This window comes from Tiliqua scincoides, chromosome 1 (genome assembly GCF_035046505.1).
Source record: "Tiliqua scincoides isolate rTilSci1 chromosome 1, rTilSci1.hap2, whole genome shotgun sequence".
Lineage (NCBI taxonomy): Eukaryota > Metazoa > Chordata > Lepidosauria > Squamata > Scincidae > Tiliqua > Tiliqua scincoides.
In genome coordinates, this window is record NC_089821.1 from 130813519 (window position 1) to 130832863 (window position 19345).

Here is a 19345-nt window from a genome sequence, read left to right on the forward strand (position 1 = left end):
CTATCATCAAGTACCTAGATGTGTGCCTCCTGCATGCCCTAAATTAAACAGAATTAACATAAATAAAACATTGACCATGTAACTGTCACTACAAGATGTCTTACAAAAGAAGAAAAATCTATAAAACATTTCAATGTTAAAAAAAATATAAAATTACTAAAAGCATTAGATTAAAAACTAATTGAACTCGGTGAGACATACTTCCAAAATACTTGGAAGGCCTACTCTTGAGACTGTTAGAAATGCCTCTCTTTCTTAATTTTAGCTTTCTTGGGTATTCTTGGCATATAGCAGATTTTGTGTTCTATCACAATTCTGTTTTGTTTTTCAATCAATTTGTACTGTTCTGCTCAATTCTGAATCTTATAGTAGCTTGGCTGCTACAATAGGACAGGACCAAGAGGTTTTATGGGAAATATAAAATAGTTCCTGTAGAAACATTGTGTTTTCACAATGAATTATAGGATTCCTATAACCTATTGCGGGGGGAGGGGGAATACACAGCGATATTTGTCAGAGATGTAACCTGCTACTTAATTTTTTTTTTAATTTCCCCATTCTTAGGTTGGCATAGGACCAGGTGTTGGTTTCAATGTTAATATGGCATTTACGGGTGGTCTTGATCCACCAATAGGAGATGCAGAATACTTAACTGCTTTCAGGTAATTCTCAAATCTCATTACTTTTTCTGTTGTAGTTTCCCTCTAAACTATACATATACCCTATTGGATTGTTGTTTTTTGGTGTGTGTGTGTGTGTGTGTGTGTCATACACATCCCAAAACAAATAAAGAACCTTCCTTGCTGATGTAGATGGTATTGTGCTGACAAAGTGTCGACAGATTAAACACTAGACAAATGCTGAACTGCTCTTTATTTGATAACCCTGCTAGTCAGAGGCATACATTTGTGTTACTCTTCTATTCGTATGAAATCTTCTGTTCATATGAACAGGCTCTTCTGTTCATATGAAATATATTGTTTTTGTGCAGTTGAATTGTACTTTTGAATAACTTTGTACAAAATGGGGTTTTATGAAAATTCCTGTTTTAATGACAAAGGGCACAATCCAAACCTGCGCTGGAGCAGGCAAGCCAGGAGGCTTGCGCTGCATTCAACATGGGTTTGCAGCGAGCAGCGGCTCAGCCAGGGGCAAGAGGAAGCTCTTCCCCTTACCCCTGGGTAAGGGCTGCGCGCCCCTATGGGTCTCCTCGGACCTTCCCCACCTCTGGAGGTGGCACAAGTCCGAGGAGAATGGCATAACCGCTGGGTCCCAGCCCCGTCCCCGGCTCCCTGTGCGCCCGTCCCCTGGCCCGCCCTCCCAGTAATGCCCCCTCCCCATGCCCCCCACGCCTACCTTTGCTGCTTATGTCGGCGACGCAGCTCTTTCTTTACGGCACATTTGCGACCCTCCAGGGCCACCTATGCCAGCATAACTGCCAGTTAGGATTGCGCCCATAGTTGTTCAAAGGTCACAGTTGTTGCATTTCATTTACTGCCAGTAAAATCAAATTGTAAGTAAATTCCATTGCTTTCCATGGGGCTTCAATTTCAAGAAAGTATGCTTAAAATAATCACTGTAATGTTGAAAAATGGGAGGCAAAATGATAAGGTAGGGAACCAGAGCAGAAGAAAATGTCCACCTCTAATATAAAATTCTTGCATATTTATCAGTATTTATTTGATTTGCTGATACCCTTCCATGTTTATTATTATTATTATTATTATTATTATTATTAATAATAATAATAATAATAATAATAATAATAGTAGTAGTAGTAGTAGTAGTAGTAGTAGTAGTAGTAAACTTTATTTATATCCTGCCCTTCTCCCTAAAGGGACCCATGTTTAGTTTCAGGTTATATATGTATTTACTGTTTCTCTCATCTCTTCTGTTTCTCTCATCTTTGATAGGTGAGGTCTCATTCCTTAATATTTTGACGAATACTAGTCAATATAAGATCCTTTGTTTATTCAGGCTGTGACTGGATGAGGATTACCGCTGTCCGTACCAGGATCCTTAGTGCATGCTTTCAAACCTCTTCAAAGGAAAATTTCAGAACACAGCATAGCCTGGAATGCATCATACTGTGGTTCAGTTTTTAGCTACAAATTCTAAACAGAGAGCACCCATGACTCCATGATAAACAGATTGGCATAATCCAGGTGTCATCTGCATCTTTGAGTCAGCCCAAACCTTTCCCTCTCTGTGGACAAACGAGTTAGAAGAGTGAACTTCAGTAAATCAAGTTAAGAGTGTTGGATCTTCTGATACAGTATTTTCTAAGAATTTAGAAAGACTCTTAGTACAGTGAGTTCTCATCTGCAGGTTCAGAACCCACAGATTTGATCAATGCAAGTTTGGAACCTGCATTTGGAGGGCCCACAAGGACACAGGTTCAGGGAGTTTCTCCACAAAACCAGAAGTGCCTTTCAGAAGCCTTCTGAAGCCATGGGAGGCCATGTGCAGTCTCCCAGGGTCTCAGAACACCTTCTGAATGGAACCAGAAGGTGCTTGGGATAACATCCTGGAGGATTTTTCTGTAGATTTAATTAGCCATGAAAATTGGTATCCACAAAAGATCTGGGAATGGAAATCATACAGGTAGGCCCCAGCCAAATGCTTCACAAGATCTAGCATGTGGAATACTACTCTAAATCAGTGATTCTTAAACTCCCAGAGAATTTGAGAACTCTAATAAGTATTTGCGAGGGTGGGAGGATGGCAGTGACGTTATCCCCAAGAATGCATCAGGCAGGAGGTAGGTCCCAGATGTGGGTTGCGATCGCATTTTTTTCATTGTTTTTAAACACTGGGAATCCTGGCAGAGGACTCTGTGGGATTTCCCATCCCCCCCCCCACTGGAGGCCAGCACAGGAAAGTTGGTAAAAGCCCCTTGGTCCCCGGCAGTGACATGATCCTAAGGATTGTGTTGCTGCCTTCCCCCCCTTCCCTGCTCCTTAAAGTGGTGGGTCACTACCCACCAATTTGCAAACTGCTGCTCTAGATCAACTGTGTCATTAACTGAGGATCCTTCTATAGTGGAGATGGATGTGGGTCTGGGAAGGAGACAACATGCTTGTGATTAGCCTGACCCTCTTCTTGCCTAACATTTTGGTCAAAGCCTCCTCCAAGTTTGGCACATATTTTAAATTATTAGCATCTCATTCTCATGTAAGAAATGCAGAAACCTGTGTAAAACTTTCCATGTAGTTTTAGATCTTTTTGGTCAGATGTCCGAAGATTTTGTAGTGCTTGAGGTTTTATGAGTTGGGATCACTCTGAGTTGGCCCTAGGTATGATGTTGGGGAATTAATTCACACCTTGTATATTGGCTTTCTTTTGGGGGCAGGAGGTGGGAGGTGGAAGTTGGCCACAAATTGTGGTGGTTGTGACCAGGGCTGTCCATCCCTTCCCCTGGTCAATAAGAGCATAATAGCCAGGTTCAGGAGAGTCACCAGCGGTCAAAGCTGCCCCCCCCAATGCATGCGTGTCTCACACTCGCTTTGTGGAGCACAGATCACTTGCCTGATCACTGGAGTTGTTCTAGTAAAAGAATTTTGTATGCCTGTACATCACATGTACAGAAAATAACTTCAACAATAAATGCACACATTGGAACCCTGTTTAATCTTATGCCAAGTTTTTTTCATGATGATACGTTGTCAAGTGACCTTTAAGAATCTTAACCAGCTGCTTCAAAAACCTATTTCCTGATTCACTTTTATTGATTTTAATGTTTTAAAAAAAGCTTTGAAGTTTACAATTTATAAAACCTGTAGAGTCAGAAAAATGAAGGAGAAAGGGCTGCATCCTTTTTGCCATCCTTGTGAGACAATGCATGCCTTAAAGGCAGGACCTTGTTATGCTAGTCCATGGAATGCCACGTTGCATTTCTAGGGGATCAAGCCAAAAGATGAAGAAAAGATAAGAAAATTGGCCCTAATGAAATCCAGAAGCACCAGGAAGTTTCACTATGAACTTGGAAACTTAGCATTGAGAACTGAGCTCTAATTCAAACCAGTCCAATAGCCCAATTCAAACATTTTGAAGTCTTCAGATGAATCAGTGGAAATCCTTTTGAGCTAGGAAAAGATACAAAAGCTTTTTCTTTAACTCCTAGTATAACTCCACATTGTCCTTGAATAGAAAGCTGCCTGCTGTGAAAAATATTGTATTTTTTTCCTAATTTTGTCCAGAATTTCAGTGCAATTACATATTCCTTATGAAGTCTGAAGCCAAATAACATAATGTAATTTAATGTAAGTGAAAATATGAAATCCATCCTCTATCATCTCACGTACATTTCTTTCATTCTCAGTCTCCATCCCCTTCCTTCAGTCACCTTGCTCTATGGTTTCTCAGCTTTGTTACTTTGTGAAGCCTCTTCTCCTGTATTCCTATGATGGCTTTGTACAGATCCTCCTGGACCAAAAATCTCTGTGAGGTTCTGATCTCACTCAACAGATAACTTTCTCATGCCCCACCAACATGTACTATTCTGCTGTTTTTAAAAATTCCTTGAATTACTTGAATGCCATGGAATATTCACAAACATCTCACCAGCTCAGCCAATCTGTGTCAAAAGCTACATTGTCATAAACATATTACAATATAGCTTTTTATCACAAAACTAGTGTTTATATAAATAAACATTTTATATATTTTTATATTCTATATATGGTAGCTGCTTTGACTGTTTTATCTGTTTCTGCCACTAGTTTTACACTGAGTCTTTTGATCTTTTAATCAGTTTTTAATGTACCACCAATATTGTATACTATTAACTTTTATTTTATTTTGCTTTTTTATTGTTTTCATTATATTTGAATGGGCACCCTTAATGGAGGGAATGGAAGGGTAAAAGTCAATTAAATAAATAGAAAAATTAGGAACCCAGTCTTCTGCATCTTTAGTGGTCCCATTATTTGATGTTGAAAAGGGTTGGTAAACCTTTTGATTTGTGAGTCTAGAAAAAAAGGCACCAGGGGGCATGATTGAGATGTATAAAATTATGCAGTGGATAAAGAGATGTGTTTTTCCCTCTCACACAACATCAGAACCAGGTGTTGTGAACCAAATCCACTGACATTGAGTGTCAGGAGAGCTAGAACAGTCAAAAGGAAACATTTATTTACCCAGCGTGTAATCTGTGGAATTCCCTGCCACAGGATGTAGTGATGGCATCTGGTTTAGATGCCTTTAAAAGGGGTTTGGACAGATTTCTCAAGGAAAAGTCCATCACAGGTTACAAACTATGATGCAACTTCCTGGTTCTAGTAGTAGGGTACCTCAGAATGCCAGATGCAAGATAGTGGCAACATGATACAGGGCAAGTCTCATGTACAGGACAAGGCATCCCAAGGCATTTGGTGGGCCACAGTGAGATACAGGGAGCTGGATTAGATGAATCTTTGGCCTGATCCAACAGGGCTGTTATTTTTTAAATAAATTATTTATTTATTTATTTATTTATTTATTTATTACAGATACTGGGCAAGGATATGGGATAAACTTAGGTATGGGGTTACATGGGTTAGACAACACAACAGGATATTTGGCCACTGGGTCACAAAATGCATTTTAAAACAAAGTTTAAGCATCAAAATAACACTAAATATGAACTTATCCATATAAATCATCACCGCATAAGACATTAAGGGCGCAGTGCAATCCTAACCCCTTAAGTCAGTGCTTTCCAGCACTGGCATAGCGGTGCCAATGGGCCATGTGCTTCATCCTGCAGTTGGGTGTCACTCACAGAGGCCTCCTCAAAGTAAGGGAATGTTTGTTCCCTTACGTCAGTGCTGGAAAGCACTGACATAAGGGGTTAGGATTGCACCCTAAAATGCTTAACTTAATCTACTCAATCTAAAATATTTATTCAATACTATCTTTGTTTCCGCACTGTCCAATGAACACTCGAGACAACAGATATGGGAGAAAGGGCAACTTTATTTCATGTTACCAAGAGAAGCAGAGGCTGAGACCTGCAGCATCTGAGGCAGCGAAAGCCCCTGTGGTGCAAGGAGGGACCTCTGGGCGGTACCAGAAACCTCTGCCCCCAGGCGGGCATGCACCCGACTCCGAGTTGCGCCCCGCTGCTGGGACGGCGCGTCTCATCCATGTCTATCCCTTAAGGTGAAGGCAGCCAGACCGCAGACTGCACCACCTCGAGCCGCTGAGCCTCTGAGGTGTGCCCGGCGGTCCCGGCCAGGGCCCCGTCTACGTCCTCGTGCCGCCAAGCCCCTGAGGACTGAAATAGGGTTCTGCCCTGCCTATGCCGCCTGAAGGTGCATGCCAAAGTCCCATTCACGCCTCCTAACCCGCACCACCTGCCACAAGGAGGGGTCAGCCTAGCGCTTGACCCCCCCGCTCCCAAACAGGGGCAGAAGCGACTTAAGGCCCTCCTGCAGGTCCTGCGCCTTTCTCCGACAAATGAACACACATCGCCCCCTGTACAGGTAAGATAGCGAGAACACAATTGCAAGATGCATTACCACGCTGCCACCAGCACGAGACACCAAGCCACCAATGCCCTTGGTGATTTTCCTGCGCATCCTTTTAAACTTAGTGCAGCAGAAGGCCCTTCGCCATCCACAACGCTGCAAGAGGTCCGATCAGACCAAGGCGGTACCAGGCAGCCAACGCATAAGGGTGCTGATGTCCTCACGGGCTCTGCTCATCAGAGCCAGACCAGACATCCTGCAAAGGTCATTCTCGCCCAGGTGGAGCACCCAAAACGCGGCAGCAGCTGGCCCCATCTCATCCCCTTCTTGGCTAACCAAGCGACGTGCGATCTGAGGGGGGTTGCAGCCGCCCTCTTGCAGGCCCAAAAAGACTATGGAGTGGCTGCAGATTAATACGTGTACAGGGCTACCACCGTGTCCTGCAAAATGAAAGCAGAGATGTTAATGCAAGGTATCCCTGCTGCTGCTGCCACAGCTTAACACTCACCCTGGGCCACCACAGCATCCTGCAAGATGAAAGCAGAGAGGTTATAGCAAGGCATCCCCTCCAATGCTGCTCCCCCACAGATTGGGGAATGCCCGGAACACCAGAGTCACTGAAGTGAACCGTGCAATACTGGTCGACAGAACATTACCCCTTTCCTGGGTGGGGGCAGAGCACCCATAAAACAGTTGCTAATAGAACACTCCCATCTCAAAGAAGAAGGGGCCACAAATCCGTAAGGGGGGTTGTAACCAAACATTGCCCCTCTCCCAGGAGCCGGGACAGTGCACCCATTAAGTGGGCTGGTAACGAAACATCACCCCTCTCTAAGGAGAAATGGCTACGTGGGTTGTTAACAGAAACCTCCTCCCCTCTTCCAAAGGCCTAGTGGCATTATGCCCACTAAGTGGGTCTGCACCAGAACATTCCCCTTCTCTGAAAGGAGTAGGGGCAGTACTCCTGGTAAGCACATTGTTGATAGAACACCACCACCCCCACAGAAGTTGGGTAAGCACACCCATTAGGCAGCCTAGTAACAGATCATCATCCTCCCCTAAGGAGAAGGGGTAGCATGCCTGTTAAACAGGTTGGTAATAGAATGCCACTCTTCCCTTAAAGGCATAGGGGGCGGCACACATATCTCCTCCCTCAAGGAGCAAGGGCAGCATGCCCACCAAGCGAGTTACTAAATGCCCTGCTGATGCCCAGGGAAAACATAATATTAAATGCTATACTCACATATTAAATGCCCCATCCACTCTGCCCCATTCCTTGGGTGCTGAAGCCTGGCCAGGCAGTTTTCAAAGCAGCTCCCACATAGATGGAGTGTATGCTGTAAGCAATCCGAGATGGCCAGGGGCTCCCCATATGCCTCTAAATATCCTCCAAACTGATGAAGTATTAACAAGGAGGAGGTCAGGTGCCTGGGAGGAGATTGTTGCAGGTGGTTGGGCTGGTGTATCTGTACTGGCTTGCACTCATTGGAGCTCATTTTATGCCTGTATACTCATCATTAAGTCCCATTAAAATCAATGGAATACACTCCCAGGAAAGTGTGGACAGGATTGTAGCCTTAAGTCCAGCTATGTCTACCCGGATACAAGACCCCTTATACTCCTGGGACTTATTCCTTGGAAGTTGGAGCCAGGATCTGAGCCCTGTGTCCAAGCCTCTGCATGCCCCATCAGAAGCAAGCCCCCATTATCCCCCAGGGGCTTACTCCCTGTAAAGTGGGTGAGGACTGCAACCCTATGACCGAGTCTCTGTGTGCCTGTTCAGAATCAAGCTCCCTTATAGTCCATGGAGCTTACTCCCAGGAAAGCATGGCTAGGATTGCGGCTAAAGTCCAAGGCTCTGCCTGTCTCCTCAGAAGCAAGGCCCTTTATAGACTATGGGGCTTACTCTCAGGAAAGTGTGTCCAGGATTGTGGCCAGAGTTCAAGGCTCTGTCAGCCTCCTCAGAAGCAAGGCCCATTATAGACTATGGGGCTTACTCTCAAGAAAGTGTGTGTAGGATTGCAGCCAGAGTCCAAGGCTCTGCCTGCCTCCTCAGAAGCAAGGCCCATTATAGACTATGGGGCTTACTCTCGCCTACTCAGAAGCAAGTCCCATTATAGTCCAAGGGGCTTCCTCCCTGGAAATTGTGGTTGGGGTTGCAGCCCCAGCATTTAAGCCTCTGCCTGGCTCCTCAGAGGCAAGCCCCATTATGGTCTCTGGGGCTTACTCACATGAAAGTGGGTGATGTGGAGGTGCTGAGCTGGCGCCCGCCTCCCATGGCGACTCCCCATGTGCGTGATCCTGCACACAGCAGGGATCCGGGCTCGGCGGAACACCTCCTGGAGCCCTGTGCTGGCCTGCAGCCGCATGCAGGGAGCTGCAGCAGTCCTGCAGCTTGAGCCACGTGCGGCCAGGCGCCTGCTCCTTGCCATGCAGATCCTGCTCCCACGTGGAGCGGACTGGGAGCCCTGGGCTTGCCTGCCCCCTCTGTCCACCAGGCCAGGGACTGAGCGCACACTCCAAGCAGACGGAGCAAGTCCCCCCACACTCCCTGGGGCTTACTCCCAGGAAAGCAAGTCCCTCTGCCCTCCCCGGGGCTTACTCCCAGGAAAGTTTGGGAAACTCGCCGGGGCTTACTCCCAGGAAAGCAAGTCCCCCTGCACTCCCCAGGGCTTACTCCCAGGAAGGTGTGCCTGGACTGCACCTGATCCTTCCTTGGGCAGAGCCTGTCCAAACCCCCATCCCCACCTTATAGATCAAACACGCTGCACATGAGATCCAGCGCAGGAGTCCTCCTTGGGAGTTGCACTGGTCCTAAGGTGGCTGGATGGGGTCAGGTCCACTCTGTTCCCAAGGTGCCCACGTGCACAAGGAGGAAGAGGGCTGGGTCTCGTCCCCTTTTAAAAGGTCGGCTGTGGCTGCCCGACCCAGCCCCCTTGGGGAGGGGATGGACTCTTGTGTCCAGGCCAGGCCAAACAAACTCCGACCACCTCTTTAATTGGGTGATCGGGAGTCTAATCATAAAATGGCTTCCAATATCTTCTTATTTTATCTAGATCTTTATCTTTCATTCTTTCTCTTAATACATCTATTTCTGCAATTTCATAAATCTTATTTATTAAATTTCCTCTATTAGGGGTATCTGTAGATTTCCATAGTTGTGCATACAATATTCTTGCCTCTGTATTGATTTGTATAATAAGGTATTTCTTTTGTAAGTCTTTAATTTATGACACTATATTCAGGAGGAATATTTCCGGTTTGAATGGTATTACAGCATTAAATATCTGTTTAAAAAAATTTTGTATCATTTTCCAATATATCTTGGCTTTTTCACAAGTCCACCACATATGATAAAAAGTACCTTCAATTTGGTTACATTTCCAACACTTATTTGATAAACCTGGGTACATTTTTGCTATTTTATCTGGGGTCAGATGCCATCTGTAAAACATTTTATATATATTCTCTTTAAAAGAAACCGCTTTCGTTAACTTAATTTTTGAATTCCAAATTTGATTCCAATCATCAATCAAAATATTGTATCCTAAATTTTTTGCCCATATCACCATTGAGTCTTTCACTACTTCGTCTTCCATCTTTATCTCAAGAAGAAAATTGTACATTTTCTTAATGTATTTCCCCTCAACAATCAAGATTTTATCCAAATTTGCATCTTCTTCATATATGCCTATTTTAAAATCTTGTATTCTTGATCTTATGTGTAATTCGTTCTACCAGTCCAGACTTATTCCTCTCCCTTCCAGCTCCTCTTTGCTTAAAAACTGTTGTTATTAATGGTAAGAAGAGAAAACAGTTTCAGGCTTAACATTTTTAACAGCTGTGCACATTACTTGCACTTACAACCAAAGTATTTATTAATGGAGTTATTAAGTATCTTTGATTTGAATCTCTTGTCAAAAGCATGACATTATGGATCCACCCCCTTTCTTTCAACACTTTCTCATTGCGGCAACTATTACCCTGCACATGCCCGATTTTATCTGATCTCGGAAGCTAAGCAGGGTCAGGCCTGGTTAGTACTTGGATGGGAGACCACCTGGGAATACCGGTTTTGTAGGCTTATACCATAGTCTTTTGAGACTGAAGGTTGCCAACCATTCTCATTGCAGCAGAAATGGGTAGTAGAAGCTGAGAATGAATGGGGGCAGTGTAGTGTTGTGCCCAGAGGTGGGTATTTGGGGGGTGCCCAGGTACCTCAATACATGCACAGCCTGAGTGCACAGCTCTGGTTTTAGTGTTTCACATGTTTGTAAGCTATAGAACCCAATCAAGTTGTGTATGTTGGTAAGGGGAGAGAACAATGTGAAACTTTTAAATGTTCTATTTATTCAGAAATATAGATGCTTGTAGATGTACAAGCAGCCTCCGATTCTTCAGTCTTGGTGAATGATAGCCATATCCTCCATTAATTTATCGAATCCCCTTTAAAGCTGACTGAGGGCCTAATGCTATTGAACTTTCCAGCACTGATGCAGCCATGCTAGTAGGGCGTGTGCTGCATTTTAAGAACGGGAGGCAGTCAGGGAGGCCTTTTCAAGGTAAGGGAAAGTATTTCCTGAAATTGGTGCTTCATTGTAGCTGCATCAGAGCTGAAAAGTTGGATAGGATTGGGTTCTAAATCAGTGACTGTTTCTGTGTTTTCTGTTAGTAAATGCCTTTTGTTAGAGATGTATTGTATGAGAAGCACAGTTGCTGCTGAAAGAATGTGAAGTTGCCACAGGTAATTGAAATTAGGAATGATTTTTCACTGAGGGGCTGCAGATTCTTTTTATCATATTTGTTGTTCAGCATGATAATATGAAAGCAGAACGTTTTTCAAAATATTTGTCATTCTCAGTTGCCAGCCCTTCTAGCTCCTCAGATTTATGTAAATAAAATGAATAAAATTCTCAAAAATCAATCAATTAATCAATCAATCAATCATTTGGACTTAAGTATACATTCAAATTAGATGTGTTGATTTCAGTGGGATTTCGGACACAAAATGTATGTAACATTTACTTGGAAGTAAGTCCCATTTCATCCAGGTGGTGTTTTTTCTGAATAGATATGCTGTTAGGTGTATTTAGCTGTGGACCCAGTGAACATATTTCACGTATATGGTTGAACTTATTCTGCATCTGTTCACAAATGTGCAAAGCAGGCTATTTTTTACGTTGTAGCTTAGGCGTGGTGGAAATTGCAAAGCTCCAAATGGATCAACCATTCCCTTGCACAGGATGCCTGGTTCTCTTTGATTGTAGTTATTACACTTTTGCTACCAGTTTTGCGATGAAAGTGCCATCAAACAAGTTGATGTCAATGAAGATATCAAAATGTTCTTCATGGTTGTCATACAGTCACCCGTAGCAAAGTTCTTAGCATACACATCGCCGACCCTTGAAGCTTCCAAAGCATTGTTGAGCATTCTGCCAGTGAATAGGGAAACTCTGCGTGTTGTTGTTTGCCTCAAGTGCAGGAATCCCTTAGTTTTTTGTGTATGTGTTTTCTATTGAATCATCATACTTTGGGAACGTTTCTTTTTGTCCCTTGAGCTTTACAAGCAAAACCATCTCTTTTCCTTTCAGTAACGTTATTGTGCTGAAAGTGCACAAAAGAACTGCAGTGCAATTCTAACTTGCGCTGGAAACAGGAAGGCCAGGAGTCCTATGTTGTATCCATCACAAGACTGGGGCCAGAATCAGCTCAGCAAGAGGCAAGGGGAAACTCTTCCCCTACCCCCAGATAAGCTACCATAGCCTCAGTGGGTGTCCTTGGTCCTGCACCACCTCAGGAGGTTACGCTAGTCTGGGAAGAACCAAGCGGCTTAGAGCCTCTCCACACTGCTGGGGGAACAGGGTTGGGATCGGCATAACTGCTGAGTCCAAGCCCTGCCTGCCACTTCCTGCCCGTCTCCAGGACTGCCTGCCGCCCACCCTCCCCCAGCCCTGAAACACCTCCTCCCCTCCTGCTCCCCACTCTCCCCAGGCATCTGTGCCAGCCAAGCTCGGCTGGTGCAAATTCACCGTCCCGGGGGCCTGCGACAGCGCAGTTAGGCTGGCGCAAGTCCCTTGTGATGGCCTTGTTGCCTCCAGGGTGGTGCAAAAGTTCTTTACAGCACTTTTGTGACACCAGTGCAAGGGACTTGCGCCAGCCTAACTCCTAGTTAGGATTGTGCCCTTAACACATAAAACATTAAAAAGTACAGTAGTTAGTAGTTAACCGTGTCTTATCATACAGAAAGCACTTTTTAAAAGCATTGCTGCTGTGGGGCAAAACTCTACCTGTGGGCATGTCACCCCATATCACCTCAATGGCTGTCCTTCTTGCTGGGGAATCCAGCAACTTCGATGCTCTTAGCAGGGAGGGAGACAAGCTGATTGTCCGTGAGTGAAGCTTCTGTATCAAAGTGTACTGCTCTAGAATTCTTCACCGAGGTCACACTGTTGTGAATCTGAACCACAGTGATGAAGTATAGAGTGCTGATTCTGATGTAGAGGCTTCATGCCAAGTGTTCATTTTTACAGCCAAGGCAGCTGGCTAAGAAAGAGCCACCAGTCTCCTTGAGAGCACCAGAGCAGTTTCACCCTCCAATGACGCCTGAAAGTTATCCTACTCTCAGAGCTCTTCAGGGCACCTTCGTCAGTCTCTGACACAGGATCTCTGACACTATGCTCTGGATAAAAGGTTGAGAGCCCACGCCTTGTTTTGGTGTGCTGTGCTGTGCTGCAGGACATCTTCTCAAGTCCAGTCTTAAACCACCTCAGGTAAAGGAGGCTACCGCTAGTTAGATTTCACAATGTGTGTCTGCATAGAGACCACAAAGAAGAACATGTTGCTTACCTGTAACTAATGTTCTTTGTGTGGCCATCTGTACAGACACATGACCCACTTGAATCTTCCCTCAGCAGGTCTAATCCCAAATCATAGGAATGACTCCATCAGTTGGAACTATCTTCAGATAGAGAATTTGGACCAGGGGGTACTCTTCAAAGGAACAGAGGAATTGGCTACTCTTCCTTCTCTTGAGGTACATGATTCGGCATGGGGTTTCCCCACTTGAGGGCAGCAGCAGAATGCTTGACAAAATTTTGGAACCTTCAGCCCTATACATGTGCATAATTCCACAGCATATGGTTGCACAGATGGCCTCTTGAAGAACTATAGTTGCAGGTAAGCAATCTGTCTTTTCTGCATTTATTCAAAGTATAGTAATGTGCTTCCATTGTTGCCTTTTTGTTGCAGAACAGTAGTAATGCCAATTGCTAATGAGTTTGCTCCAGATGTTGTGCTGGTATCATCTGGTTTTGATGCAGTAGAAGGTCATCCTGCACCTCTGGGAGGATATAATCTATCAGCAAAATGTAAGTTCTTTCAGGTTTTTCATTATCCTCAAAATTTTGTCTGCATTTTTACTTGTTTATACAATCTGTTTCAGTTCTGTATTTCATAATAACTCCTTGCACGTTGTCCTTATCCTCCAATTAGGTCTTGGGATTCTTTAAATATAACATGGTACAAGTGCAAAATCACAGAACTTTCCAAGTGGAATAGAGAATTTAGTGCCTGACTGTATTTATTTAAATATCCATATTTCACCCATACCTTGCTACAACTTACAAAAGCAGTATACGTGCAGTTTAGGTTAGTTAGGGTATAGAAATGCAGTCATTTAAAACAGCACCAAAGTACAATAAAAACAATATTTATGCCAAGGTCAATGAAAGAAGTAGGTTTTCATAGTTGTTTTTCACATGAAAAGTGAACTCCTAGGGGAGTTCATCCCACAGTCTCAAGATAAAAGAAAAAGCCTGGTCCTCCCCGCAGCAATTCTAAAGAATCTTGAAGATACAGTTTAACATAGAGAGTTCCCTACAAATCTTGGCAATAAAGAAGAGGGGTTTCAGACAGAGAAAAAGGTTCTCTGAGAACTTTCTGTTCCAAATAAATACTGTTAATATCCATGTAGTGCTTTTAATGGTGCAAAGCAGCCCTTTGGGTTAATAATGCTAATTGGAAGCTAGCGTACTGACTGAAAAGCGTTTGACAAATTTTGACCAACCGTAGAACCTAACCAAAGTTCATGGTTGCCAGAATCCTCTCCCTCTTCTGCAGCGCAGTCCTAGGCACGTTTACTGAGAAGTAATCCCAAGAAGAAGCCAACTAAACATGGTGATATAAAGTTCCAAATGCTGCTTGCCACAATAAGAGTGAGACTGGAAGGCTGGGACTGATTTGGGTGGGTGGCAAACTGGCTCCAGGCACTGCAGGCACCCAAACAGTCAACCCCAGCCTCGCTCTCCATTTTCAAGTCAGAGAGGAAGGAACCTTTTCCACGTGTGCACTGCACTATGGAAAATCAGAACAGTTCCTACTACTGTCTTAGTTATTAGTCAGATAGAAAGGTGGGGTCTTCATCAGATGGGACACATGTTACTGTGAGGATGATGAGTGGAATTCTAGAACCCTGTGGTTGAATTAGGTTTCCGCTTCATCAAACCTGATTGGAGTTGGACAGCAGTGTTCCACAGCACCTGTTCTTTTCAGAACAATCCTAGATGAAGCTCATTGAATTCTGGATATTACAAAAGCAAATCTGTGACTGCTGTTTTCCTGGAGAGAATGCAGTTGACATATTGGGGACCGAATCCTATCCAACCTTCCAGTGCCATTGCAGCCACAATGCAAGCCTGAGGAACAAATGATCCTTTTACCTTGAGGAGGACTCTGTGACTGCTCCCTTCCCCAGGTTGCAGGACACATCCTACTGGCATGGCTTCATCAGCCCTTGGAAAATTAATAGGATTGGGGCCTGGATGTAACTGATAAAATAGTCACTTGATCGCATCTGCCACCTGTTTCTCCAGCAACAATGTTACGTCCAAGACTAAGGCTACTTAGTTGCTTCAACAGACTTACTGCTACTCTGTCAATCAAATGCATGTCATTCTGTAAATGCTAATGTATCTGGTGTCCATGTAGAATAATTTTGATAATGAGTTACTAGGCTATGTAATTTGTTGGCCGTAATAAGATTGACATTCAGAATAAGAGTGTCATGATAGATTTGAAGTGAACTTCAAACTGCAAGTGTTAGACTTTTGTTTTCTTAAAAGGAAGGCACTATAAAATTCTTCCATCAAATCACAAAGCACACAAACTTAAAAATGGCTAAAGTATTTGTATAGAAGCTCACTACGTAGAAACACATTAGGTTCCAGGGGCCCTATGTTGCTTTGTTTGCAAGTACAGTAATGTCCCAGTCTCCATTGCTGTAGCTGTCAGTTTCACTCAGGATGCTTCCAGTGCTGTCAGTTTCACTTGGTGCCATCCCTTTCACTCCAAACGTTGTAAGATTTCCTCTGAATGCTGTCAGTTTCACTCTGAAAGTTGTCAGTTTTGCTCCCAAGTGTCTTCTGTTGTCAGCAGCATTGGCTGTAAACTAGAAACTGGGGTTCAGTGTATTTGTAAGTTGAACAGACATTCCCTAAAAGTACTGATTATAATGTCATTCATTTTTATAACCTTTTCAGCTTGAGAGGAGTTTGATTTTGCTGTTAATATTTGCCCTTTTCTTGCATTCCTTGTTCTCTTGTTTTACAGGCTTTGGGTACCTGACAAAACAGCTTATGGGTCTAGCGGGAGGACGAATCATTTTGGCTCTTGAAGGAGGACATGACCTGACAGCAATTTGTGATGCATCAGAAGCATGTGTTTCTGCTCTGCTAGGAAATGAGGTATAAAGAAAAGCAAAGACATTCTGGATTACTTATTTTTGCATATTCAGTGTGGCGCTCATTTTGCTACATCAGTAATTGGCATATAGACTCAAATTTTGCAGCAAGTCGGTTTTTACAATTGTTGTGTATTGTCTTTATTTTTTGTTTACAAACAACTACAGTGCTATACAATACAATATGATGCTAACATCCCCAGGTTACTTACTCTACAGTTGCTCTACTGACATCTTCTCAAGAATGCAAGGATAGCAATTCCAGCCAGTTAGGACATTCTAAAGATATGAACGGAAATTGGAATTTTCCAGTTATTTCTTGTTCATGTATTAGTCCTTTTAAAGAGGTTTTAAAAACTGCCCAAATTGAAACTTCCTTGGGTTTGTATTTGCTCCGACTGTCCAGGTTTGCAGTACTTTTATTTCCTCTTTGCTATCCTATTTCCAAATATGGTGCTAAGAGTGAATGTTAGCTGGGTGAAACTAAAGGAGAATACCTCATGAGGGAGTGAGGAGGGCAGAATCTCCATCTTACTCCAGAGGCATATTTTATCACACTTGCGTACTCTTGCATCAGCTACAGATGGCAGTTGTGTTACCCCTTAGTGGAAGCCATTGAAAACTTGCCCAACATGAATAACCCTGCTCAGAGATTCAGATCTTGATCATGCTAGGTTACAACAAAGGCATAAAAACATAAGAAGAGCCCCCTAGATCAGGCCAATGGCCTATCTAGTCCAGCTTCCTGTATCTTACAGTGGCCCACCAAATGCTTCAGGGAACACACAAGACAACAGACACAACCTGTGTCCTGGTGCCCTCCCCTGCATCTGGCAATCAGAGGCAGCTTGCCTCTAAAACCAAGAGCTTGCACATACCTAATATTACTTGTAACCCGTAATGAACTTTTCCTCCAGAAGTTTTTCCAATCCCCTCTTAAAGGCATCTGGGCAAGATGCCATCACTACCTCCTGTGGCAAAGAGTTCCACAGACTAATTACACACTGGGTAAAGAAATATTTTCTTCTGTCTGTCCTAACTCTCAATTTTAGTGGATGTCCTCTGGTTTTGGTGTCGTGTGAGAAGAAAAAGAACATCCCCCTGTCCATTCCCTGCATAATTTTGTACGTCTCAATCATGTCCCCCCTCAGTCACCTTTTTTCTAGACTGAAGAGCCCCAAATACTGTAGCCTATTTGGACTACACAAAACCTATTATGTTGTTGTTATTCAGTGCATTTATATACTGCTTTTCAACAAAGTGGTTTGTATAGCAAAATGAATCAAAGAATGAAGTTCATGACTGTAGAAGAGTATAGTTAGTTATTTGTATCCTGCCTCTCCACCTCCTGAGAAGCCAATAAGGCAGCTTACATTTGGTTTAGAGCAACGTTTCTCAGTATTTGTCCCCCACTGTGCCACTTTGCATGGTCCATCTATTGAAAGTACCACCAGAAGTAATTGGTGATTATGTCATCGCCAGTTACTTCCAGGTTGGGAGTCCAGGCCAGCAATGCAATGTGACAAACACTGGTAAGAAACTCAGGACGGATGGGAGGGCTTTTGCAAGCGGGCAAAAAGTGCATTCTGGAGCTCTGTCTGCTGAGCTGAGCCTCCTACTGCTGCTTGTCACATTGCATTACTGGTTTCACTGCCAGGTGGCAGGGGTCTGGAGATCCCACAAGTACCACCAGAAGCCACCTCAGGTACCACCAGTGGTATGAGTACCACTAGTTGGGAAACGCTGTTTTAGAGCATAAAACACATTTCCATCCTCTTCTCCCCGCAGGTGCAGTTGATAGATTTCTGTGAAGGGCATATTTAGCTAGCTTTTGTATCCCTCATATGCATTTGGCAGCCACATTGCCCTACATATAGTATAAGAGAATAGAGTTATTAAGAGATGATACTTGGTCAGATTTTGAAGTTTTGGTAGGATGTAAATGGCGACTCAGCCTAAATTGAAAACACAGCTATTACTATTTGGCCTTGGAACTCAGCCTATATTTAAGCAGTCAATGAAATGTGCACCTGATATGAAACTATATGATTGAGAGCCCAATCCTATACATGTCTACTCAGAAGTCCCATTCTAGTCAATGGGGCTTACTCCCAGACAAGTGTAGATAGGATTGTAGCCAAACAACCCAATCCAACATAACTCTCCACACACCAATGCAGTGTCACCAGGGCAGCCTCTGGTGTATCCTCTGTGGGAGTTTCAGCCTCCACAGGCCTCCTTCGTGTCAGGGAACATTTGCTCCAAGTTAAGTCCCTGTGGGCCCAGTGGGGGAACTTGGGGCTGTTTGAAAAAGAAGGGGTAGAAATGTGACTTACACACTCCCTCCCTCTCCCCACCCCAATACTCCCCTCCCCCTCCCTGCCCAAAACACACCCCTGCCACCAGCTACTAAAAGTGGCAGAGCCTCCAAGAGCTGCTAGTGCACACACCACACCTCTACCCACTTGCGGCAGTGCTTGGGGAGGGTGCAACTCTCTTAAGACCAACAGGTGGTAGGCATGACCAAAGCCAGAACATGTGAATGGGATTTATATTGACTTCTGTGAAAATTTGTCACAACTGAAATAATACAATAATAATAATAGAGTAATACCGTCAAATTTTAAATAATGCTATTAGGCTAAAATGGATGTTGCTGTTTTTAATTTTTTTCAGCTCGATCCTCTTCCTGAAAAGGTATTGCAGCAAAGAGCAAATGCCAATGCAGTGCATTCTATTGAAAAAGTCATTGAAATACACAGTGAGTATCAAGAACTAGTCATTACCATTCTATAGTTAAACTGAATTTGTGACTTAATTACCTTGAAAGGTTACTTTATGTAGGTATTTGGGATATTTATATATTCTCTTTGTTAGAAAAGTTCTAACAGCACAGCAAATGGAATGAGTAGGTGGTTCCTTGTTCCAGATGGGCTCACAATCTAAAAAGAAACACCAGCAACAGCCACTGGGAGGAATGCGGTGTTGGGCTAAATAGTGTCACTTGCTCTTCCCTCTGTTGTATATGAGAGCCACTATTTTAAAGACTGCCTGTTTGTCCAATTACCAGGATAATAGTTTCTGCAATTCATTTGCTAAATGCTATTTGAAATTGCATGTAGATTGCATTAGAAGAAAATACAGTGCCAAACTTACTGAA

At 43.6% G+C, this 19345-nt stretch overlaps 1 protein-coding gene and 1 pseudogene across 3 annotated transcripts in view; both read left to right on the forward strand.

Moving 5' to 3' along the window:
• HDAC4 (histone deacetylase 4) overlaps positions 1-19345 on the forward strand; it is a 183269-nt gene that overhangs the window by 152366 nt on the left and 11558 nt on the right. For all 3 annotated transcript variants that reach the window (XM_066628010.1, XM_066628098.1, XM_066628183.1), the window contains 4 exons: positions 565-662; positions 13698-13816; positions 16056-16189; positions 18862-18946. In XM_066628010.1, the coding sequence (XP_066484107.1) occupies positions 565-662; positions 13698-13816; positions 16056-16189; positions 18862-18946 (436 nt within the window). The remainder of the gene's footprint in view (positions 1-564; positions 663-13697; positions 13817-16055; positions 16190-18861; positions 18947-19345) is intronic.
• On the forward strand, positions 10421-10533 carry LOC136637862 (5S ribosomal RNA; annotated as a pseudogene).